Source organism: Dipodomys ordii, unplaced genomic scaffold (genome assembly GCF_000151885.1).
Source record: "Dipodomys ordii isolate 6190 unplaced genomic scaffold, Dord_2.0 Scaffold16, whole genome shotgun sequence".
NCBI lineage: Eukaryota > Metazoa > Chordata > Mammalia > Rodentia > Heteromyidae > Dipodomys > Dipodomys ordii.
The window spans coordinates 5,691,169-5,707,111 of record NW_012267232.1 but is presented as its reverse complement, the minus strand read 5'-3'; the positions used below and the strand labels follow the sequence as shown (position 1 = coordinate 5,707,111).

The 15,943-nt window shown below is 39.4% G+C and overlaps 1 protein-coding gene across 1 annotated transcript in view; it reads right to left on the bottom strand.

The window, feature by feature from the left end:
• Nin (ninein (GSK3B interacting protein)) overlaps nt 1-15,943 on the bottom strand; it is a 114,058-nt gene that overhangs the window by 4,144 nt on the left and 93,971 nt on the right. The window contains exons 26-30 of the mRNA XM_013012224.1: nt 12,271-12,450; nt 10,345-10,491; nt 8,977-9,078; nt 4,085-4,282; nt 166-279 (exon numbers count right to left, since the gene is read on the bottom strand). Coding sequence (XP_012867678.1) covers nt 166-279; nt 4,085-4,282; nt 8,977-9,078; nt 10,345-10,491; nt 12,271-12,450 — 741 coding nt within the window. The remainder of the gene's footprint in view (nt 1-165; nt 280-4,084; nt 4,283-8,976; nt 9,079-10,344; nt 10,492-12,270; nt 12,451-15,943) is intronic.

Genomic DNA, 15,943 nt, shown 5'->3' with positions numbered 1-15,943 from the left:
TTTGGGGAAGTGAGAGGGAGGATAAATCTCAAGCTCATGTAGAAGCTATGGCAAAAGCTGCCTTCATCGACAGTGACAACAGGAGTTAATGGTGACAGAGGATGTAAAACTGGAGTCAAAACCGGAATGTAAGGTGGGGGGACAGAGGTGGTGAGGGAGGCTCACTTGTTCTTTGAGCTGATTTACTTTCTCTTGAAGGAGCCTTTTCACCAGTTTCAATTTCTGTTCAACTTCTATCATTCGTTCCTCCATGACAGTTACAAGTTGTTCCTGGCTTCCCTGAAGGGAAGGAAAAAAGAAGTGTATTATCATTTGAAAATCATGCCACACTGAAGACACTACTTGTTTATTCTCCTCATAAGATGCCTAGGGAAAGGCCAGCCAACGTTTGGCCTTTGTAACAGGAAGGGTGGAATTCTGATGAAATGGGAGTGCATAGGTTGGACATTTTAGAAAAGTAGCCCTATTAGAGAAAGAATCAAAGATAAAACAAAGTATCTTACCTGTGTTACCATCATTCCCTGACATAAAGCAAAATTCTTAAACGCCATAATTGAGTACCTGTACCTTCTATTGTCAATTAGGTCTCTGCAATACTGAGGGCTTCTCAACAATAAAGCCAACTCTGTGATTAATCATGCTTGCCTAATGTTTCCAATCAGCTTGTTTTTCCTTTGAAATGACTATTGCAAGGGTGATAAGTGTTTTCTTCATAATAGTCTTTTCCTGCCAGCTACTCTAATCAGCTGTTTCCCAATTTGACTTGTAATATGAAACAAACATCTGGAATGGAGGATGCATTTATCATCAAAACATTTCTCTCTACAGACAACTCCTAGAGAAAACCACAAAGTAGGAAGAGAGCCTTGGCTTTTCTGCTCCTCTCATACAATAAACAGATTTTTTTTTTTTTGGTAGGTTGTGGGGCTTGAACTCTGAGCCTGGGTGCTGTCCCTCAGCATTTCAGCTCAAGGCGAGCGCTCTACTGCTTGGAGCCACAGTGCCACTTCCCTCTTATACAATAAAGATGGGTTTACAAAGCAGAGTGACTTATAGAAAAATCAGTGTGACTGCCTGCCCTCTTCTCCTTCATCTACTGAAACAATAATATAAGAGATTTCAGAAAGTTTTTCCAATCTTTAAACACAGGATCAGATGTTAATGACTAGATGACAGTCCAGTCATTCTTAAGAAGGTATAAGTTAAAACATATGAGGACCAATCACACATGACTGAATGCCGACATTTGCTTAGAATTAAATAATAATAATCTTAAAAAACATATGCCTATTTTAAAGACAAAAACTGTAATAGTCTAATGCAGAAAGAGAATTTCAATCAACTGAAACATCTAGCTTTTAAAAAGGTCTCTATTTTAAAATATAATGGCTGTTTAAAGTTCAAATATAAGTGAAGTGATTTTCACTTGCCCCCCAAATAAAGCGAAACCATAATAAGAGATAATTCAAGTAACATGGAGTATGGCAAAAGAAAAAAAGAGGAAAAACAAAGACAGTCATATATTTAAAATTTATTTTATTGTTTCATCAAAATTTTTTTCCTGTCAAAAGTATCATACATCTTATACAAAACAGTATAAATAACCCTGATTTTCTTCATATTCCATATATAAAAGTAGTACCTTTTGTTAAAAATAATTACAACATATGGAATGAGAAAATATATAGGAGACATCTTTTCAAGAATCTTAAATTCATACTCTTGAAATGGTATAAATAAAATGAGTTGTAACAAGCTGAAGTTTGTGAATTGGATTCACAAAATCTATCATTTCTACATCAATAAATAAGAGGCGTAATACTGCAAAGGCTTAACAGAAGAATAACTTAAGAGAGCACTTGATTCCAGCATGTCTGCCATGTCTCTGTGTGGTGTGTGCATATGTGTGTGTGTGTGTGTCTATGTGTCTGAGAGTCTGCCATTGTAATAAGTGCCATCAATAGTAGCCCAGTTTTCAGAGGTGCCCAATCCTTCTGTAGGAATCTGCATGCACTGCTCGCTGCTCCGGTAGCAAGGCCTAGAGAAAGAAGGCAAGTGGTATACTTCACCCTGATGTCAAGATTATGATTTTCTTAGGGGAGTCTAAATACACATATCCATAATGCACACACATTAACATTACATGTATGCAAGCAAAGCAACACACAGACAGAAGAAATCACATCACTTCACACACAGAAACAGACAACATGCAGATGAAATTAATATTCTGTACTCTGAAAGTTAGGATCAACTCAGCAACTGGTAGTGGGAGAGGCTGCAGTCACTTTTTAGTGACAGTCCCCTCTTATCAGGATTTTCTTTTTCTTTTGGTACAAGAATCTTAGTATTTGTATATTCCTGAAGTAATTGTAGTAGAAGGATTACTTTACATTTTTCCCCCCAAATATTGGTGAAGAGGTTGGGAGGAACATAGTTTGAAAACAGTAAGCATGGGCCAGCAATGAGTCGAATCTTAGTCAAACTGTTTAGCTGAGAAGGTCCACTGGTATCAAGGTTTCATATTGCAACCATCTAAGGAAGAGTTGACTCATTTGCCTTCTAATTCTCTATCCTGTTGATTTTAGTACAAATTAAAAAAAATTATATCGGGAAGTTGAAGTGGTATGTAGAAAGTTTCCAAGAGCATAGATTTAAAAGCACATAAAGACCCTTTCATTATTAGGAACAGCAGGCAGCAGAAGAGCTATACATGAGAGCAAAGCATGAGATGCACTAGTAGGAGAGGACAACACAACAGGCCTGGTGGAAGTGTGCCTGCGACTTCACTGCTGTGAGGGAATGGAGGGAGAGTCGGCAAATTCCTTATCAACTACTGAGAGAGATGGGACTTGGAGAAAGAAAGGCATTGAAATTAGAAAAGCATAAATTTAGAATTCCACAAAGAAGTACTTCTATTTTTTTTGGGGGGGGGGTTAGTCATGGGGCCTGAACTCTGGGCCTGGACACTGTCCCTCAGCTCTTCAGCTCAAGGCTAGCACTCTACCACTTGAGCCACAGTGTCACTGATGGTTTTCTGGTGGTTTATTGGAGATCAGAGTCTCATGGACTTTCCTGCCTGGTCTGGCTTTGAAGCATGATCCTCAGATCTCAGCCTCCTTAGTAGCTAGGATTACAGGCGTGAGCCACCAGTGCCAGGCGTACTTCTACTTTTTTATTCCTAATTATGAACTAAATGAGCAAGACTAAAAAGTTAAGAAACTTATGAAAAATGATGGTTATGGCTGATGCATTAAGGAGAAATTAACTATTTGAAGACCTAGGTAATGCAAGATTATATGTGGCAGTGAGCCAGGAAACAATGCTAATTCAAAGGCCATGGGAAATCTTTCATTTCCTAATAGATTCTTGTAGAGGTAGGTTTTGTTGGAAGGGAGTTGGGCTAACAAGGAGAATCAAGGAGGTTGCATATAGTCAGAAGAGATTATTTGCAACTATGAGAATAAGAGTGAAACCCACTGCAATTGTTCTGGGAAGGGGAGAAGGGGCACAGGAAGAGTGATAGAGGGGATATGACTGGTTTGAACACATTGCAAACGTGTGGAAAGTTAACAAGGAAATCCACTCCCCATATAACTAATATAAGCTAATCAATACGATTTCAAACTAAATTATGCAAAAACTCAGTTAAATGAACTATATCAACCAAAAATAGGCCACTCATTCTACTGTGTCTTCCATCTGTGAGATGTCCCTATTTGCAAATTCCACTGACCTTGGTAGGCCCCATGTTTTGTTACTAGTGCACATCCTGAAGCTATGATTGAATTCCATTGAGAATATTACATGCATTATGTACTACATTCAAGTGACTGATACTTCCTCACTTGCTACAAGTATGCAATGGAGACCCAGAACACTGAGTTGAGAAGATAAGAACTCAAAAACAACACCACAAAACCAACACCAGCACCACAGTCCTGTCATACAGGGAAAGCTGGGACTCAGAAGATTTAGATTCTTTATCCCCACCTTTGAACCCGTTTAAATTCAAACAAAGGTAAAACGAACCAAGTTAACCGTGACCTGAGTTTACCAGTTCAGGAAATAGAGCACTTCATACCTGTGGTGTGTTGGTTTCGGAGGTCCTGCTGTCGAGTTCCTCCAGCAGGTGCTGATTTCTTCTTTCTGCCTGCAGCAGCTGGTGTTGAAGCTGCAGAAACTGCTCCCTGGGCACCATCAGACAGGCTTGCTGCTGGAGCAGCTGCAGATCCCAGTGAGGCGAGGGGCTAAGCATCACAGTGGACCTCAGGTGCTGCATCTACAGGGGAAGGGCAAAGGCCTACTCAGCTCAGCACGTTCAGTCACAGAGCTGCCCTGCAAGGTTTGTCAAGCAGGGAGCAAAAAGCCTATGAATTCCTTAATGACCCCATCCCCACTGATAACAGGACAGCATGTGAGCCTGAATGAGATATGAATGAGAAAAGCCATTCTGAAGAAGAGATAATATGAATAAGCAGACTTTCTGAAAACAGTTAGACTTATGCTATGTACTTCCTCACTCTTGTGACTATAAGGGCTTGAGGTACTATTTAAAAAACAGTAGAACAGTTAATTACCTGTTTTGTATTTGCTGGAAATGGGGATTAGAGTAGGGAAATCAGAGAAGAGATTTTGCAACTGTACTCAACATTCATAAAGATTCTTAATGACTAGGTAATTTTCCAAGTTAGCAATTGATTTTGAAGAATCTTTTACTTACAAGTATTGAAACCATCTTAGTTCATATATATATATAAATATATGTGTGTGTATATGTATATACATATATTTGTTGTTGTTGTTGTTGGTGGTGGTGGTTGTGGGGCTTGAACTCTGGGCTTGGGTGTTGTCCCTGCACTCTTCAGCTCAAGGTGAGTGCTCTACCGCTTGAGCCACAACGCCACTTCCGGTTGTCTAGTCGTTTATTGGCAATAAGAGTGTCACAGACTTTCCTGCCCGGGCTGGTTTTGAACCGTGATCCTCAGATCTCAGCCTCCTGAGTAGCTAGGCTTATAGGTGTGAGCCACTGGCGCTGGGCCATAAATAAAAATTTATACCCTAACTAGCACAGTAGAACAGGCAGTTCTGGAGCATAAAGGGATATCCTTGAACATTTGGGTATGGGTATCTGAGTACATAGGATAGAGAACTATCTGTTCAAGGCAATGAGGAAATAGTACATCAGCATGCTAATCAAATTCGAGAGAAAAAGGAGGAGAGTGTGCTACATTTTGGCCAATAGAACATGCCACCTTGCATCAATACACTCAGCAGACACAGGGCAAAGGAAAGCTATGCAACAAACACGAGCAAATTCTAAACTCAAGAAAAAGCACCTCCAGGTGTGTGGGAAGGAAAACAAAAAAGACCTCTTGAACTCAACTATAAATGTTATGAGACTTCAGAGCCAGTATCCATTTCCTTAGGCTGGGCCAGAACCCATTTTGAAATGTTTCTAATTGTAGATGTGAAACATTTCATTTGTTTTCATAAATATAGAATATGGAGAATTATGATCTTAGGACTAGGTATCAGTGGGATAATTTTCTTCATACACAAGGCTTTAAATAGGAAGGAAAATCCTGAGATAACTATAAATAGACATTCCATAATTAAAATAACATGAAAATGAGTACTGACTCTTTCCTGAAGTATTTCTTATTATGGTCAACAAAAATGCTTATGAACAAAGAACTTAGTGAGATGTCCCCATGCTATGAAAGGTCATGGAAAGAGAATGTTCTACCTTCACACACTATCTCAGGCAGAGAACTGCACCCTTCTCTGCTACTTCCAACCACTGAGTTCTAGGTACAGGGTTAGCAACAGACAGAACAAAAACAAACAAAAGAAAATTACAGGAGTTATAAAAAGAGGAAGAAAAGTATGAATTATAAAAAGAGAAAGAACAGTACCATTTGAATACATTCTATACAATAAGAGCATATGTAGAACCAATACAAACATTTTCTGCATGTAAAAGTTTATATTAAAATGTCTTTTAAGCTATAATTGTGCAACTGCATCCTTACCACCTGTAAATTGATTGGATTGTGAGCTTACCACCTTTACCTGTGTCCATTATGAGATCAGAGGATTCTAGGTTCAGGATAGAATGATCTGGCTCTAACTCCCCTTCATCCCTTGCAGATACAGAATATAAACCCTTAACCATTTCACCTGTCTAAATTGGTGGCTCCCACAGCAATCCACAGCAGGCTTGAGAACTGCTGATATAGTTTGTAACTACTTTCTTGCATGTTCAAAATGACCAGTAGATGTGTAGTCTTTAGCTATACTGGAGAAGGATATGTATTACATTTTAAATTATAGCAATAAGGAGAGATTCCTTCCCCTAAGGAAGCATGTGTATCAGATCAAAATCACCTAGGAAGCTTTTCTCAAATTTCCTGGTGTCAAAGATTCTGCTACAGAATTATGTTCCCACTTGTTTACTGCCCCCTCACCCCATTAAGTGAGAATCCCTGTACAGAAAGGAATATATCCACCCCTCAAGTAACCAAAAATACAAAAGATGATATGAAAACCACTGCACATTCCCTGAAGCAACTTAACCCATAGTCATCACACTAATTCAGTTTAAAAGGCCCATAGGGAGAATGGGTAACACTCAACATTTAGAGTGCTAATGAATGTAATTAATGCCACTGAGTTGCAAACTTGAAAATGTTTAAGTGGCAGATCTTATGTATATATTTACTGCAGTTAAAAATAATAATGTAATATATCTCAAACCATGGAAGTGTCCACTTTAAATATGTGAACTATGTATAGTATATGAATTAAATTCCAAGAGAGCTGTTGAAACATCCAATTGCTATAAATCTACAAAGTCTTCTCTCTCCTTTTTTTGAACTTAGGGTCTCATGTGGCTTGCTTGGCTTTCTTGCTCTCAGAAGGTGCTTTACCACTTAAACATGCTTTCAATCTGGCATTTTTCTGGTTAATTGGAGATCTCAAAGATTTTTCTGCTAAGCCTGGTTTTGAACCTTGATCTTCCAAGACTCAACCTCCCAAGTAGATAGAATATGGGTTTGAGCTACCAATGATTGGTTCATCAGTCTTATTTTGTAATAAACATTTCATTAGAATAATGTATGAAATGTTTGTTCTAGGACTACCTGTAATCTAATTATTGAGGTGGCAGAGGCAAGAGAATTGTGAGTTCTAGGCCAGCCTAGGCTACCTAGCAGGATTATATCTCCAAAAAAAAAAAAAGTGTATGAACTGTTCTTTTCAGTGTTTAAATAGGAAATTCACTTTTCTCTCAGTTATTCAATTCCATTTATTTTTCTGTTTGCTATTAGCAAATACTGGGTACAAATGGGGAATATGAGGGGAAATTGCTTATGAAGACTATTAATACAAAGTGGGGCAGGAGATACGGCTACTTCGCAGGCTACGGAGAGCAGGTGATGAGCCAACTTGATGGCCGAGCAGCTGGGGGAGGATCCAAGGCTTGATTAAGTATATGCTGCTGCTTTTCAATTTGTTATTAGACACCCTGGGTTTAGCTTCAGATAGCTTACTCATTAGGGTATATAATTATTTCATCAGAAAAGCCTGTCTACAGCCAGGCGCAGCCTGCAAGGTTCTGAAATACATTTATTACATGCTTTCTGAACAAATGGTTTGGATTTCACTATTTATAGTTCCACTAATATCCCAATTAGTGAGGAAAGGAGAGAAAATAAATTGCCAGAGTTTTGGTGGTCATTTATATATCAATGTAATTTTGCCCATATTTCATATTTTAAAGCTAGGCACTAAAGTTAACTTGGTGTGCATACTGCTTTATAAAAGAGAATATTTAAACATTTCTCTTCTTATAATTTCAGCTTAAAAATATTTGGATAGGTAGTATTTTTAAGAACATTTAAAAGGCATTTTCTATGCATATCTATCTTATGTAAATTCCAGATTTATTAATTTTGGATTAATATTTCATCTGCCCCAAGCAAATATCTCAATGAAATTTTTACTTATTAATAAAGGCACGTACATAGTTACTTTATATCCTATAATAGTATTTTGTATGTAAAAAAAATCTAACTGGTATAAACTGGAACCGAATGTATAAAAATGACACATTTTCCAAATCAATTTTAAATTTATCACATGTACCTCTCAAATGACAGTTCTAAGTTATAATGTACCATTAAACAATGAGTTTTTTTTTCTACCCCACACTGGGAAATGAACCCACAGTTTCACATGCTAGACAAATATGCTACCACTGAGCTATAGAACCAGAGCTATAATGGCAGGTGCTGCAAAGAAAGCTTGTAAATATGAATGTGCTCAGATTTTCTAACTGAAGAGGTTGTTAGTGATCATGTGTATAGAACATTCCAACATGGGAGGTATCAGGAAACATTCATATAAGAAATAATGGTGAAAGAAGTCTGGGCCCCTTGGTAGAGACTCTTCCACCTGAAGTTATTGAGGTACATGTCTTTGCATTTTGTCTTTTTGCAAGTACAGGTCTTTTGCATTATTTCTTCAAAACAGTATGACTGTGTAATTAAACAAAAATGTCTGTTAAACTTGGTACTATAGACTAAAAAATACAGTTTGACAGAGTGCAGATTTTCTTTTCTTTTTTTTTTTTTTTTGTCAGTCATGGGGCTTGAACTCTGGGCCTGGGCGCTGTCCCTCAGCTCTTCAGCTCAAGGCGAGCGCTCTACCACTTGAGCTACAGCGCCACTTCCGGCTTTCTGGTGGTTTATTGGAGATAGGAGTCTCACGGTCTCTCCTGCCTGGGCTGGCTTTGAACCACGATTCTCAGATCTCAGCCTCCTGAGTAGCTAGGATTACAGGCGTGAGACACCGGAGCTCGGCAGAGTGCAGATTTTCACAAGAAGAAGTCAATGCCATGTCTAGTCTCTCACCAAAATGGCTTGTTTACGTTAAAATCTTCTTCATAGTTAAGGCCATTTACTTCAAACTTACCTCCATTAGCTGCTCATCCAGTTTCACCTGTTTCTTTTTTAGGCCTTCATTTTCCAAATGAATTGTGTCTAATTCTCCTTCAAAAGAATTCATTTGACTGACCTGTTAAAAAAAATTCCCTTTAAAAACATCCAAGTTGCTCAGTTTTATTTTGATAAACTTCTGTTAGTCAGAAATCTTGACTCTTGGAAGAAAGTCAAAATAACTCAGCAACAACAACAACAAAAACCCCAGCAAACAATGTGATTCAGTGCAGTGCTGGCTGGAATTTAAGTAATCTATGTTGGTTTAATCACCACTTCTCAAATAGAACAGATTCTTGGGGCAGCTGGTTTTTAACATTTGATGCCACACCCTGTTCTGTGTGTGTGTGTGTGTGTGTGCGGTTGCACGCACGCACGCATGTTCACACACACTTAGTTGTAAGCACACACATGGAAATGTTTTTGAAGTAATACTTACACTTACCATGAGACATCTACTCTGATATTTCCGAGAATATTGTATCTACTCAGTTACTCAAAAGTAACAAATTAGGTGACATTTCAGCTTCAAGAACTACCATTTTGGGCTGGGAAGTTGGCTCAGTGGTAGAGCGCTTGCCTTGCATGCCTGAGGCCCTGGGTTCGATTCCTCAGCACCACATAAGAAAAAAGCCAGAAGTGGCGCTGTGGCTCAAGTGGTAGAGCACTAGCCTTGAGCCCAGGCCCAAAGTTCAGGCCCCACGCCCGGACCCAAAAAAAAGAACTACCATTTTTTATAATGCAAATAATTATAATTTTCACAAATTCATAAAATTCACGTTTTTTTTTAACTATTAAAACTATGTTGCTCTTTTTCCCCAGATTTTTAAACCACACTTTTGAAAAGAGGAAGGTAATAGTTAAAACTTTCGAGTTTCAGTTTAGGAAAAAAGGGAAAAAAGAACTACTATCCAGAATGAGACCGTCTGGAAATGTTACTCTATCAGACAAAGTGCAAAGAGCAAATGAGGTTTTGACCATGGTGAGGACAGCCTCCAATATGATCCACCCAATCTCCCAGCTCTCCCGCACTTCAGCAGGGTCAATCTGCAGAGAGATGATAGCAGAAATGATGGTGATTCTGAGGTTGTTATGAAAGGCTACAATTTCTGTCTTGGTCTTTTGGTCTTGGCATTTGGTCTAGATCTCATCACTAGCTCTAGAAGAAACCAATAGTCACATCGGAAGGCCAAGGTGGCAAAGAACTGAAGTCTCAAGCCCTCTTGCTCAAAAAGGTAGAGTAAATGCACCACAAAAACGAAAAACCAAAAACATGGAAGAAACATACTATTCAGAACACAGATACACAGGGCATATTAAAAAAAAAAAAACCCAAACAACTCACCTTCCTATTAATAGGTCGTTCTTTCTGAAACTGTTCACATTCTCTCTTTAAGTTCAACTTTTCTTGCTCTGCAAGTTTCACAGTACCTGATGGGTTTTGATGTTTTTGGTGCTTAGAGGGAAGAAGGCTGGATTCCAGTTGATGGACCTAATAAGAACAAAATGCAAGGGAAAACATTTGCAAGGAAAAACAACAAATAAAGCAAGCTTGCATTCAGCCCCTGAATTCTATGATAGGATAACACTTTCATAAAAGATAACACTCCATAAAAGCAGTTAATCAGTAGGGCTTGAGAGGCTGGGATGGCATTTAGTAGTGGCCAGGCTAACAAAAAGGAGGAAAGAAGATAAGTATGGTCAAAGTAGATTGTTTGCATCTACAATAATAGAACAATGGAGCCAGCCGGTTGAAACTGGGAAAGTGGGGAAGGGCAAGTCAAAGAGAATGGCCTTGGGATATACTGTAAACATGTGAAATGTAACAATGAAACCCCCACTGCATAACTGATGTAATGTAAAAAGAAAACATTCTTTTTAGCTGGGTACAGCAGTCTATGTCTATAGTTCCAACTACTAGGGAGACTGAGGCAAGATCTCTTGAACTCAGAAGTTCAAGATTAGCCTGAGCAACAGAGTGAGATCGCCATATCCAACAACTGTAACGATAAAACCTTCTTCAATCCAGTCTGTCAATTCTTTTATTCTTCCCTTTGTACTTCCTTTTTTAGGTACTGTGGATTGAAATCAGGACTTCTCCCTCATTAGGCAGGAGGTCTACCACTTGAGCCATGCCTCTAGTCCTCCTTTAGCCTTGGTTATTTTTAAGGTAAGGCCCCACTTTATTCCCCAGGCTAGCCCGGTAAGGGATCCTCTTGCTTGTGTTTCTCTCTTATTCCTCTGGAGGTGACAGGTGTGCACCATTGTTCCCCAGCCACTGGTTGAGATGGAATCTCAACAATTTTATGGTAGGCCGGTCTTGAACAGAGATTCCCTGATTTCTGTCTCCCAAGTAGCTAGGATTACTGTTTGAGCCACTGTGCTTGGCTCAGTCAGTTCTTGAATCCTATTTTTCTGATTTACAAAAATCTTTTCTAGGTAAATCTACTCACATCTACAAATACACCCCCATAACCAAGATAGGGAAGTGGTTCTTCAGGATCTACTAAGTCTCCAGAGTCAAGGGTGTGTGTGTGTGATGTGAGTACCAAGAAAGAGACATAGCAGTCCCAGACCCTTTGGCTGTGTCAGGAACAAAACTTTAAGGAGTGGTGGAGGTGACAGCCTTACAGACTCTGTATTAGCCTGCTCGTAAATACTTGACAGGGACCCCTGTCTTGTTCCCTGCAGCTATCACTAAGTTTCTTTCCAGAGCAGGTATTCTAGAGCAAACCCTGACTAATTTACGGAGCTTCTCCTCTGTTAAAGGTATTAACACAGGTAGGTATGGGGGACAATGCAGAAGAGTAAAGTATTCAAAAGTAAAAGTAAAACCTTAAGAACATTATTCATAGTTTGAAATGTTGAGTCTCTAAAAAGAGGCACCAAAGTTTTCTCTTATAAGGAGTTAGCTAAACCCAGGAGATCTAATTTTGCCATTTTTGTAATTGCTGGTCTGGGCAGCTAGCCAAACTGAATGAGAATATATGGTTAACATAATTTCCATGAGTCGATGTTTTTGATATGAGGATTAAAAACCCAGATTTATTTTAATATGAAACTGCTTATATCAAATGAGAAATATTTTATAAACATACCAGGATAAAATTATAGGCAAGTAAATGATAAATGATACATAGTTGAAATAAGCCTACTGGGGCAGGGTACTCTACTCCATACCTCAGAACCAACTTCAATCATAACAAACATTGGTTTCCACCTCAAGCTGATTATTTCCAAGCATGCCACTACGTGCAGTCCTTGAAGTTACCTTCTCTCGGGAGTGCATGAGCTCTGCTTTGGTATTCTGCACCACGGTCTGCAGTCTCTCATTCCCCTGCCAGAGTAGCTGTGGCTCTTCATTCATCAGATGATCTAACTTCTCCCAAGACAGCCTTTTCTGCTGGTTCTGGGATCCTGATGGCAGGGTAGCTATTTCTGTAGCATAATTCTTAAAAGAGAATTGCAGAGTTAAGCCTTAAACACAAACTCATGGGTAAAGAGAAAACTGTCCTATTTACCTAAGGATAACAATTTATTGTTATTCTATAAAAATTATTATTACCATTACATTTTATTACTATTATTACATATTATTACATATTACATATTTTGGCAGGACTGGGGTTTGAACTCAGGGCTTCATACTTGCTAGGCAGGCACTCTTATAGGAGGCTAGCTATAAGGCTCTTTTGAAATAGGGTCTTGTTTCTTTCCCCATGTGCATGCTTGTATTGCCGTGCTTCAGTTTTATGCTTTCATGGTAATTGGAATAATAGGTATGTGCCACTATACCAGCTTCTTGTGTTGAGATGCAGTCTCACAAAACTTTTTGCCCAGGTTGTATATTCAGGTTGGCCTCAATTCTCCTTTCATGTAGCTGGGATAAAAGACACATGCCAGAGGCTGGGAAGGTGGCTCAGTGGTAGAGCGCTTGCCTTGTATGCATGAGGCCCTGGGTTCGATTCCTCAGCACCACATAAGCAAAAAGAAAAAAAGAAGTGGCGCTGTGGCTCAAGTGGTAGAGCACTAGCCTTGAACTGAAGAGCTGAGGGACAGCGCCCAGGCCCAGAGTTCAGGCCCCATGACTGGACCCCCCCCCAAAAAAAAGACACATGCCACTAAACCCAGTTTAGTTGAGAAGGGGTCTTTTGAAATAGTTTCTTCACAATTTCTGCCTCCCATCTACTTAGGATTATAGGGATGAGCCACTGGTGCCAGGTATGAAAATTCTTGACAAACATCTTTTAATTTTTGTCTTCTAATGTATACATCTATAGAGACATGAATACAAAAATATTCTTTGGATTTGACGTTAAAACTTCGGAAATTCTGTTTTAAGGGCTCAATGGCAAAACAGACCAGTCAAGTTCAGTAGCAAGTGTGACCACAGGGCAAGCTCAAGTTCCCTACAGAAATCATGTGCTTGGAGGTTGGTGGCTTAAAAATTGCAGCATTTTTATCTTTGACTCGAGATAATACTCTTGATAAGGCACGGCTAGTCTCTGAGCTTCACAAGGTGACCTCTACTCTTGCTTTCAACACTTGCAATCACTACACTCCTTAACATCTAAAGGGAGTGCGGTCCTTAGACTTGAGCCTGGAGTTCAGGAATATGCATTCATCTGCTAAAGGAAAGACTTTTTAATCTTAAAAATTATAAAAAGTTAAAAAGGCAACACAACTTCCTGCTGAAAGCTAAACATGAAAGAAGAAAAAAAATCAACTTTTTTGAATTGAGAGACATTTTAGCCCAGAGGTAATTTAAAAAAAACAGAAAAATAACTGAATTAGGGCCTTCTTTTAGCATAGGACAAAATCTTAACATCTACTCCAAGATTGACACGCATAACATTGTTGTTACTTTATTTGTGCACAGGTTAAGCATGGTTATATTTTACGATGAGACATTCTTTTTTATGATGCGGTTTGTGCTACAAAGGGTTTTTTTTTTCTTTCTGGTTGTGGGGCTTGAACTCTGGGCCTGGGCGCTGTCCCTCAGCTCTTCAGCTCAAGGCTAACGCCCTACCACTTGAGCCACAGTGCCACTTCTGGCCTTTTTCTGCCTATGTGGTGCTGAGGAATCGAACCCAGGGGCTCATGTATGCAAGGCAAGCACTCTACCACTGAGCCACCTCCCCAGCCCATGCTACAAAGGTTTGAACTCCGCACTGAGCTGGATAGGCCAGGGCACAACTACTGGAGCATGTCCACAACCATTTGTGCTTTATTTTTCGAATAAGGTTTTGTGGTTTTGCCTGGGCCTTCCTGGACTGTAATCCTCCTATTTATACTTCCAGTATAAATTGGGATGACAAGTGTGCATCATCATGCCAGAATTCTAGAGAATGAGATAGGGGAACTCATGACCTTTTGCCCAGGTCAATTTTAAACTACTATTGTTCTATTTTTTGTCACCCAAGGAACTTGGATTATAGGCGTGAGACATACATTATTTTTTCTTTTCTTTTCTTTTTTTTGGTCATGGGGCTTAAACTCTGGGCCTGGACACTGTCCCTCAGCTCTTCAGCTCAAGGCTAACACTCTACCACTTGAGCCACAGCGCTACTTCTGGTTTTCTGGTGGTTTATTGGAGATAAGAGTTTCATGGACTTTCCTGCCCAGGCTGGCTTTCAAGCATGATCCTCAGATCTCAGCCTCCTGTGTAGCTAGGATTACAGGCGTGAGCCACTGGTACCCGGCTTGTGAGACATACTTTCTAACTGCACCATAAAGTGACAGCTAACTGCCTTAAGCATTAAATCCTGGACTTGGTAGTACCACAGCAACAACTCACTTGGTAGATGAATTATGCTCCAAAAGTCAGGACTACTATTTTATGCCTCTTGGCTTCAGCTTTACTTTTTCTTCAGCCTCAGTATGTAAGTGTGTGTTTATAGATTCATACCTTTCGATGTTTTTCTTATGTTAATTTTTTAGGGTCATAAGATATTTTTTTTCTTTTAATACATTTTTTATTGTAAAAATACTGTACAGCGGGGTTACAGAGTACATTTCCTATCAAGCATTGTTGCCTCCTCCTTTGTTTTTCCTCTACTATCCTTTCCCTCCCACCTCCACAACTACACTCATTTTTTTCTTTTTGTCAGTCATAGGGCTTGAACTCAGGGCGTGAGGACTGTCTCCAAGCTCTTGCTCAAGGCTAGCACTCTAACACTTTTAGTCACAGTGCCAATTCTAGTTTTCTGGTGATTAATTGAAGATAAGAGTCTCACCAACTTTCATGCCACTCTGGGTTTGAACTGCAATCCTCAGATCTCAGCCTCCAGAGTAGCTAGGAATACAGGTGTAAGCCACTAGTATCCAGCTATAAGATCTTAATGATCTTATTATTTAGCATCTGAAAGTACTTTAGTTTTATTATTATAAAGCTCAACTATGCTATGGTTTTCTGACTTGTTCAAAACAAAAGCTTACTTTTTTGGTATCGCTGTAGTTCTGTTTATAAGAAATTGGGAAGCATACATATCTGATCTAAAAAGTGAATCCTTCAGGATTACCAACCTGGAGGAGATGGCACATTAAGCCAACCAGAGAAAATAAGAAGAGGTGACAGTGGTCTAAAAGAAATGTATTTGGAGCTGGGAAGGTGGCTCAGTGGTAGAGTGCTTGCCTTGCATGCATGAGGCCCTCGGTTTTATTCCTCAAAGTGGGGCTGAGGCTCAAGTGGTAGAGCGCTAGTCTACAGCTGAAGAGCTGAGGGGCAGTGCCCAGGCCCAGAGTTCAGGCCCCACGACTGACCAAAAAATAAAAGAAATGTTCTCAATACCTGACTTATGTAATGGTAACTCCTCTGTATATCATCTTTACAATAAAAATTAACTAAAAAAAAACAAACCAGCCATTTTCTTTTTTTTTTTTTGGTCGGTCATGGGGCTTGAACTCTGGGCCTGAGCACTGTCCCTCAGCTCTTCAGCTCAAGG